At 48.2% G+C, this 13,089-nt stretch overlaps 2 protein-coding genes across 7 annotated transcripts in view; one reads left to right on the top strand and one right to left on the bottom strand.

Moving 5' to 3' along the window:
* ARHGEF7 (Rho guanine nucleotide exchange factor 7) overlaps nucleotides 1–13,089 on the bottom strand; it is a 128,234-nt gene that overhangs the window by 22,038 nt on the left and 93,107 nt on the right. For all 6 annotated transcript variants that reach the window (XM_007455313.1, XM_007455310.1, XM_007455315.1 and 3 more), the window contains 5 exons: nucleotides 12,569–12,691; nucleotides 4,840–4,978; nucleotides 4,083–4,142; nucleotides 3,240–3,386; nucleotides 2,412–2,498 (listed from right to left, as the gene is read on the bottom strand). In XM_007455313.1, coding sequence (XP_007455375.1) covers nucleotides 2,412–2,498; nucleotides 3,240–3,386; nucleotides 4,083–4,142; nucleotides 4,840–4,978; nucleotides 12,569–12,691 — 556 coding nt within the window. The remainder of the gene's footprint in view (nucleotides 1–2,411; nucleotides 2,499–3,239; nucleotides 3,387–4,082; nucleotides 4,143–4,839; nucleotides 4,979–12,568; nucleotides 12,692–13,089) is intronic.
* On the top strand, nucleotides 5,403–10,075 carry LOC103088632 (peptidyl-prolyl cis-trans isomerase A-like). Its single transcript, XM_007455322.1, has 5 exons — nucleotides 5,403–5,420; nucleotides 5,681–5,758; nucleotides 6,092–6,163; nucleotides 9,478–9,582; nucleotides 9,650–10,075. Exons 1-5 carry the CDS (start codon nucleotides 5,403–5,405, stop codon nucleotides 10,073–10,075), a joined length of 699 nt encoding a protein of 232 aa, XP_007455384.1.

A 13,089-nucleotide genomic window follows, 5' to 3' on the forward strand; every position in this document is an offset into this window, starting at 1 on the left:
GTTTTTGTGTTGTTATTCCTGTCGGTTGTAGCTTTCCCTAAAAAAGCCCCCCCCCCCCAAAAAAAACAATTAGTGCTTTTCTAGTAAAGAAGATACCATTAATAAAGTAAATATTAAATGATTTTAGAAATGGCAGAGGAACTGTCTCTGTAAAGCAAAAATGCTCTTTTGTTTGTACCAAATGCATGTATAATATGAACCTCTCTCTCAAACAAGAAATCGTAATACTATAATCAAGAAATGAGCCAGCAAAAAGGTACAGGGCAGCAAACCAGAAAAAAAAAAAAATTTCATCTGATGGGTTACTCTAAACATCAACAGCAGGACACAAAAATATTACACATCATGATAAAAAAAACTAGAGTCTACAGTGGCTATTTTAAATGATGTTCTTTATGCAAAGGAAGCACAGATTTGCCTTAAAGAAATGCAGAGGAAGTTCCACGTCTGAAAGCAAAGTAAGGAGGAAACTGGAGCAAGAGGAACTGTACGGTAGTTGTGCGTGGTCGCCACCAGACAGGAAGTCAAGAGCTGTGCTGAGCGCTGCACAAAATGCAGAAAACAGCAGCCAGCCCATCTGCTCTGACAACAGAGGGCTTGGGGAGGGGAGCGGGAACATCCACGGAGAGGGGCCAGAAATGGGCCGGAAGGGACCAGCACAAATAACAGACACACCACGGAACGCGGTGGCCAAGCAAGTCCTCAGGGAAAGTCTCTCCCCGAGGACTGGGGCCAAGCCGCCGCCGAGAAGCAGGACTCTCAGTGGGGTGGCAGCGGGAGTACTGCCCTGCAGGGGGCGCCGGCAATGCCACAGCCCACGGGGCTCCTGACGTCTACAGGGCGGGGGCCAGGGGTGATGCCGAGCATCCCACAGGGCACGAGGCGGTCTCCCCACCCCTCCCCTCCCCTCCCGAGACAGGTATCATCCAGGCCACGGGCCACCGGGGCTCAGCAGGCGGAACAGGGTAGCACCGCACAGCCATGGTTAGATGCAGACACTGCAGACGCCCTTCCAAGAGTCCTAAGGCACAGGGGTGACCAACAGCTCCGAGAACTCTCCAGGAAACAAAGCTGCAGGGCTGCATTCAGCGCAGTAGCAACCCCGGCGGGGGCAGGACGTGCTCACTGTTGCTGGATGTAGCGCTTTTTAACATCCCTCAGAGCCAGAAATGAATACTGACAGTACGTGGACCGTGGGTCACAGCACTTGGAGAGAAAGCCCCCAGGAACCTGTGCACAGGGCGGGAGAACAGTGCTCTGCTGGTGGCATGTCAATGCCAACATCCTGGGGGCCTAAGCCTGCCCCAGACGGCAACCTCAGCTCCTGCAGGTCAAAGCAGGGCCCCGACTCAGCCTCCTGGGTGTAAAGCATGAAGCTGGAGAACACTGATGGAAAAGGACCAAGGTCACTTAAAGCAGGAGCCGCCAGTTTGGGGGAACCTGAGTAGGTGCTCCCTCAGCCAGACATCAGTCAGCGGCAGGCTTACAAATTAAGAGGTATTATTTTTCTAGGCTTGCCCGTGTATAGCTGCTTTCTCAATTTTAAAGTGCTCCTTTTGGAGCGTGTGATGACACTCCTCTTTGGGTGGCAAAGCTTTCTGTGCAGGTACAAACAAGCCATGGACACTGGACTCAGGACCCACTAGAGCTCTCGTCGGGGACAAAACAAACAATGTGCTACGTATGCAGAAACGCAGCTCAGAGAAAACAAAGGACGACTTCTGTTGAAACAGCATCTGGTGACTAGCCAGGCCTTGAAAAATTGATGGGAAAGGCAGAAGCTTCTGTAACTACACAGAGAGAAGGCAGTAAACCTTGCTAGAAGCTCCTATTAGACAGACAGAAAAAGCATAAAGCACTTAATACCACATTTGAAATCAGCGCACAGAAAAGAAAACATTTCCCCTTGCGTGTTCTTCTTAAAGCAGCTCTCATATTCTCTCAAAGAAAATCAGAAAAATGATCAACAACAGAAAGGCTAAACGATCGTCCACTACCATGTACACCACCCGACGTGTGCCCAAGACCCACCTCGGCCGCGGGTCCCCCTCCAGCTAGCCCGCTGCTGTGCCCACCGTGTACCAGCCACCAGGAAAGAAGCAGGACACGACTTGGTGGCAACAGGCTGGCACCGCACCTCAGCAGTCTGTGTCCTGGGGGGCAGCTCCACAAATTTTAGTCTCCTTCTTTTTTTGCTTTGGATTAACACAAGTATCCTAATTTGCACAGTCACATCGAAACGCACAGACAGGACTTGTGTGTACGTATTTGAATGTAACACTATACATACAACACTACACGCAGCCCACAAACAGATGCATGTAGTATTGAACACAAAACTCAAAACAAGCCTGGAAATGATGCTCAGATCCACAATAAACAATTAAATATAAATTTAAAATGTGTTTTACCTGGTATATAAAACCACTCATCCTAGGACTGGCAGACAACATTAGCAAAATATTTGGGAAGAGCAGAAGATATCGTTCATTCTTGTCCTAATGTAAAAGAGCAAATTCAAATAATTGTTTTAAAAACACATATTTTACAGTTGTGAGAATATTTATAGTAGGCCTTATGAAATATTATATCATATTTCCTGTTTAGATATTTCTCCCTACCAAATTTCATGAGCTAAATTAAATGGAAACAAAATTATGATAAATTCTTAGACTCACAAGTAGCTCACGTTAACATCTGTTTATAAAATTTGATTAAGGAGTTTAGCTCTGCCATTAACTCTTAATTAGTAAAATCTTCTTTCTGTGGTTGAGAGAAAATGGAGGAAAAGAACCTGTAAGCTTTTAGGGGCAGTGGGTGACCAGGTGGGCCCTTCAGGCTGAAGGAGGGTGGGACAAAATGCAGAGATGGATTTAGTCCACTGGTAGACCCTGGCACTAACCTAAAATCCAACACTCAGTGTTTCCACCCACCCCATAAACTTTACCCAATCTACATGAAAGACCTAAAAGCACTGTTTATGTATTAAAACTCATTTGCTTCAGTAGGTAAGAAAAGCCCCACAAAGACCACAACGAAGGACAAACATTCCCAAGAATCTAAAAGGAGACACAGAAAGAGAAACGCAGGCAGCGCTTCCACAAGCCGCCATCGACACACTGCTCACAAAAGTGAAGGAACGCTGGGAAGCCGTGTCCCAGGCAGGCGCCTCCCAAACTGGCCACGTGCAGGGGCCCTAGGAAAGCCGTGCTGGGAATGGCGCTCGCGCACTGCGGTACCTCGCTCCCAGCGCACTGAATCAGGACCTGGGACATGTAAATGACGTTGCCCAGGGTCTTAATGTCATCCCCCTCCCAGCTCCGGATGGCTTCCGTCAGGATCTGCAGCTCCAGCTCCTTCCTTTTCCGAACTTCCTGACACTGCGCCTGAGAAGCACAGAACGCTGTTAGAAGAAACGGGACTCCCGGAACCTTAGGTTTTGGCCATATTGCTTTGTGTCTTACTTCTTAAGACAGATCACCTGGTGAACAATTTGCTTACTTCACAAGTATGGAATCAAGTCAAGAGAGACAAAACACGCAACAGCTCTAGAACGAGAAACACCTTTAGAAAAATATAGCCATTCCTGCCACTTTTAGAAGAAAAAATGTGGACTGGGCAAGAAAAATATTTTCTGCTTTTACTAGTGAACGCAACAGAGAAGACTGAGAAGAGGGGAAGAAAGAGTAAGTTCCACTTGTGCTGTAAATAAGACACGTATTCCAGAAACTCAAGTCAGTAAGACAGCATGACAACAGATTAAAAAACCCAACAGCATTCCATTTCACACTCAGTCACTAAAGACACTGTGGGATGAGGTTAAAAGCATGTTCTGAATCACTGTAAGTAGCTCTAGCATTATGTGGTGCCTTTTTAAAATTTAAACAATTATCATTTCATTTTCCTGGTGTCCACAGCCCAGTAAAGCCTGAGAGTTTACCAGCCATGGCATAACTACTACATATTTATTTTTATTTCATCAGAGTACATCCAAATTATACTTCACAAGTAACCTTCTGCATTCGTTTGCCATAATAATGTCTGACAGGGAAAAAAACAAGGTAATATGCTTAATCACTTACTGAAAGGTTTTTGAAGGCAGTCATGGATTTCTGAATATCTTGTCTATCTGGATGATAATCCTTTGAATAAAAGAAGCACACTATTAGCTTTCATAATGAGAAGTTTTTTCTTAGAAAGGCACTCTGTAGACTGGCTCGGACCTTCCCTATACTTTTCAACCTGTAACCTGTCCTATTCTTCGCAGCATTAAAGTGCCATTTCTTAGTCCTTGAGGGGATCATGGAGCAGAGTGATCTGGACTCTGCCCTGGGGCGGGAGGCCGGCACACGGCCATGCCCAGCCCTTACGGGCCTCTGCTGCTCTGGCACCAGAGGACAGAGGGGAACAGCTGTGAGGCAGACTGGATGGCCTGCCCTTTGGGAAATGGTTCCCTACGACCTAACCAAGCCAGTAACCTGAACCCAAATTTCTCCCAGGCCCACAGCCTGGTATCTGAACACAGGGTAAATACGTATCATCAGCTGATTCTTTTACTGTTAATTACTCTATGACTCATGCGCTTCACAATGCTGCAAGTACACGTTCCTGATACGACACCTCAACGGGAAAATCCCCCGTCAGCAGCAGTGGGTGGGAGAGGAACTGAAGGAGCAGACGCTTTTCTACAGCTGAGATAAGGGAAAGCAAGTACACATTTAACAACGTCATTCTGAAAACCCCGAGTTACGGGCCGCTGGTTAAACCCCCTCTGCAGGCTCTGGCCCGGGAGCCCTCTCCTGGGCGTGGCTGGCCGGCAGGCGGGGCAGGCATACATACCTCCATGTGTCTCTCCAGCTCCTTGAGCAGCGCAGGGTACTTGTCCAGGCGCATGAACGGCTTGCTGAGGCCGGTGGTCAGCACGAGAATGCCCGGGCTGCTGGCGCCCTTCATCTCCATGAACTCGCCCAGCTCTTCACTGACCACGCGCAGCCACGCAGGGAGAGAAGAGGCCACCGTTAGAGCTCAGAAGGGCCCCGCCCCTGCCCCAGTCCCACCAGGACTACGAAGTGCCACGCGGTGTCCCTGATGGTTCAGAGGCTACCGCTGTCACAGCCCAACACAGGCTGGTTATCTCCAAACACCAGAGGGGAGATCCCCACATGGCTCATGTTCTCGCCCTCAGTCTGAGCAAAACCACACGTGCATAACACAGAGCACCTGTGGTTTCCCAGCAACCCCCCCCCCCACCCATCACGAAAGGCCACCTCAGCGAGGCACTTTCCGGTGGAAGAGTGGGAATGTGAGTGGCCTTCTGAGCGCAAGAACAGGGCCCCGTTACCTGGAACCTCAAGACAGTAAAACGTGTCAGGAGATGCGTCCCGACTACAACAAACTGAATCATGGCGCTGACCCTCCTGGTGCTTTAGTCCCCAAAGGCGGCTGCACAATGCAGCACGATAAAGTAACTCACACATACTCGGGCTTTAAACTTTCAAAAGCATTTTCGCATCATCATTTCATTTAACCCTCCCAATGTGTGTGAAGAAAGTTTTCCGCATCTGTAGGTGAGGACACCTAGTATACACTCAGAAGCTAAATCAACTCTAAGAGCACGTCTTCAATACCGTACTCCTCCTCTGTCACCCTCACCCTCACCACCTTCCACCTAACGCTCCAGTGGCAACGCCCTCCTGAGCTGCCCCGCATCGTGCCCTGTGCCGCCCTGGGGGCTCCAGTTCAGGAAGACCCTAGGAAGGTCAGGGGCCCAGCTGTGGGTCAAGCTCTGTCACCCACACATTTGTGGCTCACGTCTGTGACTGAAACTCTGTGCTTCTGTCTCTGCACTGAGGGACAGATGACATTTATAAAGGGTCCGTGGGAGGAAGCCAGTCTGTGCCCCTCACTGCTGCCGAGACGTGTCCCTCCAGACACCGGGGGACGGAGGACACCTGGAATGCAGTCTGTGAGAAGAGGCGGCACCCACCCACTGGGAGGGCGGGACAACCTCGGGGTCCTAAAGAATCACCGAGCCCATCCCCGCCAGGTGCCGGTCAGCTGAACCCGCCTTACGCCTCACCTCCACCCCCAGCTGTACGTGGCTGCCTGCCCAAGCTTCCTAGGACCAGCAGCCCCACTGATGGCTCCTGGCGAAAAACGCGCGGTACTCAGGCTAAACCGTCCGAAACTGCTAGTTTAAAAGCGGTGAATACGAGAGTCTCCTACGGTACAACCTAGAGTGACTTTCTGTGGGAGGTGTGACAGCAGAGCTGGTGCTGGCACTGCCCACCTCTTACTCTCAACCCTGCACATCGATTCTGCTGACATATCCAAAGGGGAAGGTATCTGACTCGACTAAACCAACTCAGAAATAAAACCTTCCAAATATCAGGCTGAAAACAAATTAATCAATTACTGGGAAATCAGCCTTATGTCTCTTAAGCAGTAAGACCTCTCTCGAAGACAGCTCCTATCTACGCTGGGGCTAGTGACAACGTGGGTGGCCTGAAGTCGGAGCGCTGTCCTGGGCTGCGTAAGAAGAGTGACAGCATAGTTAACAGCACCTGCCATCTACCTACCTACCTACACATAGTTTTTTTTTTTCAAAAATCAACCTTTTAAATAAATATACATACACCTTTAGGAGCTATGATCAAAATCAAAGCAAATTATAAACCGGGAAAATTTTCACAAAGTCCTCGTTATAACAACTCAGCATATACAATACACATTTTTCCCACTTCCATCAGAAGGAAGGCTCATGACGACTTCCTTCCTGTGAGACAGCCTGCCATGGTGGTGCAATTTAAAATATTTAGCACAGAAGCGGCCTAACTACTTCCAGGGCTCTATGTGCACAGGCGCTTTCATAGGCAACATGACCCAACACCTCTGTGCACAGAACTCTGTGCTTTCGAAGAATGGCTTTCCCGGAAAACCACAGGGCTGGGCTTCCGAAGCCAGGCAGGCGATGCTCCGGGACCCTGCTGTGGGGGAGCCTGGCGCTGGCACCGCTGTGCACGGTTCCATGCTCTGCCATCACCCTGCCTTCCCCTCCTTGCAGGGCTGGCTCTTCCAAGCCCGACCCTCAGGGCTGCCTCCTGGCCCACCTCCCCAAGCTCGGGCAGAGGAGACGCACAGGCAGGAGCGCATGTCTGGGAGAGGGACAGTGCAGGGGCGACGGCACCAGACACGCACTGTGGATCCTTCCCGCCCACGCCACCCCGGGCCTCAGACAGGGGTCATCGTGCACATCTGCAGACGGGAGCCACTGCCAACAGTGGCCGAGCCCAGGCGGGGCCCCCTACCCACGCGCGGCCATTCCACGTCTTGCGCCCACCACGCCCGCCCTAGCCCTCAAACATTTTCTCTCGGAAACGGTTCGCCTCTTCAGATCAGCCCACCCATCCCTAACATGTGAGCAGAGAGAAATGATGGCTTTATGGAGGAGAAATTTATATTTTACCAGCATTTCTCTGAATGTTGAACAAATGATCAAGCACAGTCCCATAAAAATGAAGCTTAATGATACTAACAGTACATTTCGACTCCTTTAAATATAATCCAGTTGGGGCCTTTTCTACCACAAGAAAAATCGTCAAAAAGTCTCTTCAGGCCATTTTTGATATTTCAGTATTATATGTGCAATTTCATAACCATAGTTATGGAAGACAATAATGAATAAAACTAAGCAAATTATCCTCATCACCCACCCACCCACCCCCCAAAATTCCCTACAACTAAAAATTTATGTGGAATTTTTGCAAAAGCAACTTCTTTTAATATTCACGACAGCCTTGCAATACCAGACACGTGCACAGTTAAGAAAGGAAACAGAACTTTTTATAAATCTTTATAGATCACTGAAATAGTTTTTTTTTTTAAGTTTTAAAAACAAATTTAGTACTACAATAAAACAAGACAAAACGGCTGGTTACAGCTTTTCTGACAAAACAAAGGCTCTTTCAGCTTAATTTCTACTGATGCCAGCGATCCTTACACAGCGTACCTCCTCCGTATTTACTGAAATGACACCATGGGCCCCAAGACGGCAACCAGGGGAACACACAGAGAGCCATCAAGTAGCCCAGCAAAAAGCCACAATTAAAGTGCTGGAAAAAACGAAACCCGTAATTCACTCAAAACAGGCAGCCATGAGCCTATGAGGCTACTATCATATGATAATGCAAAAGGTACACGTCAGTTATAATTCAACAGAACTGGTGCTTCTTTTTTTTGCCGCCCAAGGGCAGCTGAACTTTTTTTAAAACATCTTTATTGGAGTATAATTGCTTTACAATAGTGTGCAAGTTTCTGCTGTGTAACAAAGTGAATCAGCTATACGTATACATATATCCCCATATCCCCTCCCTCTTGAGCCTCCCTCGCACCCTCCCTATCCCACCCCTCTAGGTGGTCACAAAGCACCGAGCTGATCTCCCTGTGCTATGAGGCTGCTTCCCACTGGCTATCTATTTTACGTTTGGTAGCGTATATATGTCCATGCCACTCTCTCACTTCATCCCAGCCTCCCCTTCACCCCATGTCCCCCAGTCCATTCTCAACATCTGCGTCTTTATTCCTCCCCTGCCAACTAGGTTCATCAGTACCACTTTTTCAGATTCCATATATATGTATTAGCATAAGGTATTTTTCTCTCTCTGACTTACTTCACTCTGTAGGACAGACTCTAGGTCCATCCACCTCACTACAAATAACTCAATTTCATTTCTTTTTATGGCTGAGTAATAGTCTATTGTATACATGTACCACATCTTCTTTATCCATTCTTCTGTCGATGGGTATTTAGGTTGCTTCCATGACATGGCTATTGTAAATAGTGCTGCAGTGAACATTGTGGTACATGACCCTTTTGAATTATGGTTTTCTCAGGGTATACGCCCAGTAGTGGGATTGCTGGGTCATATGGCAGTTCTATTTGTAGTTTTTTAAGGAACCTCCATACTGTTGTTCTCCATAGTGGCTGTACTAACTCACATTCCCACCAACAGTGCAAGAGGGTTCCCTTTTCTCCACACCCTCTCCAGCATTTATTGTTTGTAGATTTTCTGATGATGCCCATTCTACCTGGTGTGAGGTGATACCTCACTGTAGGTTTGATTTGCATTTCTCTAATACTTAGGGATGTTGAGCATCTTCTCATGTGCCTCTTGGCCATCTGTATGTCCTCTTTGGAGAAATGTCTATTTAGGTCTTCTGCCCATTTTTCAATTGGATTGTTTGTTTTTTTTGATACTGAGCTCCATGAGCTGTTTGTATATTTTGGAGATTAATCCTTTGTCCGTTTTTTCATTTGCAAATATTTCCTCCCATCCTGAGGGTTGTCTCTTCGTCTTGTTTATGGTTTCCTTTACTGTGCAAAAGCTTTTAAGTTTCATTAGGTCCCATTTGTTTATTTTTGTCTTTATTTCCGTTACCCCAGGAGGTGGGTCAAAAAGGATCTTGCTGGCTTTGCAGACGCCGCCACCCCAGAACCTCCCGCGCTGCCCAGCCAAGGTCAACCCTACCATGTTCTCTGACATCGCCGTCAACGGTGAGCCCTTGGGCCACGTCTCCTTCGAGGTAAGGGACCTGGAAACCAAGAAGTGACTGCTCATCCAATCCATAAAGCTACGTTAACAGATTGGAGCTGTTTGCGGACAAAGTTCCAAAGACAGCAGAAAACTTTCGTGCTCTGAACACTGGGGAGAAAGGCTTTGGTTATAAAGGTTCCTGCCTTCACAGAATAATTCCGGGATTTATGCGCCAGGGTGGTGACTTCACACGCCATAATGGCACTGGTGGCAATTCCATCTACGGGGAGAAATTTGATGACGAGAATTTCCTCCTGAAGCATACGGGTCCTGGCATCTTGTCCATGGCAAATGCTGGCCCCAACACAAATGGTTCCCAGTTTTTCATCTGCACTGCCAAGACTGAGTGGTTGGGTGGCAAGCATGTGGTCTCTGGCAAGGTGAAAGAGGGCATGAATACTGTGGAAGCCATGGAGCGTTTGGGGTCCAGGAATGGCAAGACCAGCAAGAAGATCACCATTGCTGACTGGGGACAAATCTAATAATAAGTTTGACCTGTGCTTTATCTTAAAAAAAAAAAAAAAGGATCTTGCTGTGATTTATGTCACAGAGTAGAAGTGATGGTTCTGTATATACATTTTCAAGATTCATACTCAGAATTCAAACTAACACAATGTAAGGATCATAAGACTGTAAATAAGACTTTAAAACTGCAAAACGCTACGTTTAAATCAATGCTGAAAAAGTATATTGACATATATACACTAACATGTATAAAATAGATAACTAATAAGAACCTGCTGTATAAAAAAATAAATAAAATTAAATTTAAAAAGAAAAAAGTATATTCAAGCAAAAAAACAGATTTATCTACCCCTAAGTGTGGCAGCTTTTAAGACTACAACAAGCGTAGGGAAGCGGGAAAGAGGCCACAAGCTAGGGTCCCAGAATGGAAAGTGAAGGCCAACAGAGGCCACCAGCCCCCCGCGAGCCTCCTCTCAATCCCCCGACTTACGCTTCAGCAGCAGGGTCTGACCTGCGGGTGGAGCGGGCGCTCTCGCTGCCCCGGGACCTCAGGAGGGCACACAGGCAGCGCATCCTGCGGCCTCCACGCTCTCCCGCCGTCTCCGGGCTCACAGGCCCAGAGCCTGACCTCATTCCACCCGCCTCCCGCTCCGGGACTCGCCACATGGAGGAGGGCAGAGGTCTCCACTCAGAACTGCATCTGTATTCTCTCCCTGCTATTCTGGGGAAAAGCTCCACTGAGGTTTCAGCTACGACACAAGCAGTCATTAAAGTAATAGTACAGAAGAGAGGAAAATAGCACACGCTTGCGAGCATTCCCCTTGAACGTCTAAACATTTTAGGAAACTCCAACAGTCTGAACTGCTTTAAATGTCACCTTCGGCATGGAGCCTCACGTCCACCCCCTTTTCATACTTTCAACCCACCCCTAGGGGATCAACCCCTGACCAAAAAGGGGGAAGGAGAGAGCAAAATTAAAAAGGTGTGCAATTTTACCCTAACATTCTATTTGCTGTTTATCTCCCCCATGGCTGTGTCAGCAATTCCTGAGGAATTTTCAGAGACACAAATGTAATCTCTGCATTTCTCCGGTGTGGAAATTCCATTTAACTTGTCATTCCCAGGAGTGGATGCCGGAGCATGTAGCTGCATCCATGCTTCACGGTTTACCTAGGAAGGTACGTGCTAACACTGCCCACACTTCCAGCAGCGTGAGGAAGAAGACGACCCGATGGGTTTTTCATTTCTGTGGTCGCCGTGTATCCTAGTCTCTCTTCTTTCCATCACCGTGTCAAAGACTGCTTGCTTCGCTGCAGGACTGGAAATGCTTTACTACAAATGGAGGTTCAGTATTTAAGCACACGGAGCAGTAAACACCCAGAGTCCAGAGAAGATAATAAAGCAACTGGCACTTGAGCCTTCATCATGCTCACTCAGTCCTGACAGTTTACATGTTCTGCTTCACGCCTACGGTACCCTATGGCCAGCGCTCTCAGAGAAGAGGGGTGACCTCCTGAGACCCATCCGCTTCAGAGAGGCAGTCAGGGCTCAAACCTGGGTCTGACGGACCCAGAGGCCCTGCCACCAGGCCCACACAACCCAGGCGCACTCACAGGGATGCTACGCTGCAACCTCAGCTCAATCTCAGCAATGCCTGCTTCCCAGCACAGTTTCTAAGCTTTAAACCGAAATACTTAGGAGTAAGTTGAGGTTAAATATTTAAATCACAAGCACCGTGGCGTTTACCCTGATGCAACTAACACAATTTCTTCATTTATGGGTTAAACAATGACTGAACTGCTATTTATGGCTGAACTGCCGTTTTCAGAAGAAACCATAAATATTTTCTAAAACACTTACTAATACAAATGTGTGCCCTTCTGGGAGCAGAAACAGAGCCTCATCACCCACTCCGTCTGCAGGCCGAGCCCGTGGTCCTCGCCGCTGCCCAGGGTGCCCAGCCCTCCTCCAGGACACAGGTACGGCCTTGTCTTACCAAACAAGCAGGAAATCAATCTGTCCATTGTTTCACTTGTTTCACCGCTGCTTCGGGGTGAAAAGCTAAAGCTAACGGTCTCCAACTTCATGTTTTCCTAAGAAATCCAGGCCTCACTGTAAATGCACATTTAGTCCTACAGCAAGTGTACTTCTGTCTCACGTGGTCTGGTGTTTACGCGCTGAGAAACGCGATTCCAGCAGCCCGGACTCAGCCTGCAGCCACATTCCAGAACACTTACCAGCTCCTTCAACCCACTGTCCAAAGGGTACAAGCTGAAGGGGAGACTTCAAAACACATCCTTTTCTATTATAAAAGCACTAAGCAGGATTTCAAAGACTTCCAACCAGCACTTCTCAGGCACTAATTCCGAGGGTACTTAAAATGATCATCTTTGAATAAACGCGTGAATGTTCACACTGCATTGCACGTAATATCTGACAGAAACAAGCTGCTCCAGGGGGGACCCCATGACGCCACTCCCCGCTCGGGGAGGCAAGTCCCGGAGACGCACCTGTGCTCCGTGAGGACGCTCACTGCAGACGGGTGGTTGGCACAATACGCAAGGTACAAGGTCTTCATCTGCGGCATCAGGTTTAAAAAGCAGCCTCCGACTCTCTGCTGAGCTTCAGGCATCCTGGAGAGGAGAGGCACAAGGGAACCATCCTGAGTGCCACAGACAGTAGTGGACGTGGGAACCATGCGGGAGGAGGGCCTGTGCACCACCCCACAGAAGCGACACACACAAGTCCCAGACTGTATGTGCTCCGAACATGAGCCAGCGGGGGGAGAGACCTGCCTCGGAAGCCGCTCTGCCATAAAGCAGCCAACCAAGACCGTCCTTTTCTCCAGCGTCCAGACGCCAGGACCTGTGCACAAGTCCAGGATTCCTCGGGCAGTGAGAAAAATAATGTCATGAAGCCTTAGATTGTGTGTAAAATAAGGAGAAATGTAACATGTGGTTACTTGGTCGGTAAGGTTTTCTACTGAAGGAGCATCAAGACAGGCAGATGAGAAAACACAACAGCCCTCTTT

Source organism: Lipotes vexillifer, unplaced genomic scaffold (assembly GCF_000442215.2).
Source record: "Lipotes vexillifer unplaced genomic scaffold, Lipotes_vexillifer_v1.1 scaffold132, whole genome shotgun sequence".
In the NCBI taxonomy this organism is placed as follows: Eukaryota; Metazoa; Chordata; class Mammalia; order Artiodactyla; family Lipotidae; genus Lipotes; species Lipotes vexillifer.

What these genes read in the sequence shown, in the direction of transcription:
- LOC103088632 (XM_007455322.1), top strand. An exon ending in CTCCTGGCGAAAAACGCGCG is followed by an intron (nt 6,164 to 9,477) that starts GTACTCAGGCTA and finishes CTGGCTTTGCAG; the next exon opens with ACGCCGCCACCCCAGAACCT. An exon ending in TGGGCCACGTCTCCTTCGAG is followed by an intron (nt 9,583 to 9,649) that starts GTAAGGGACCTG and finishes AACAGATTGGAG; the next exon opens with CTGTTTGCGGACAAAGTTCC.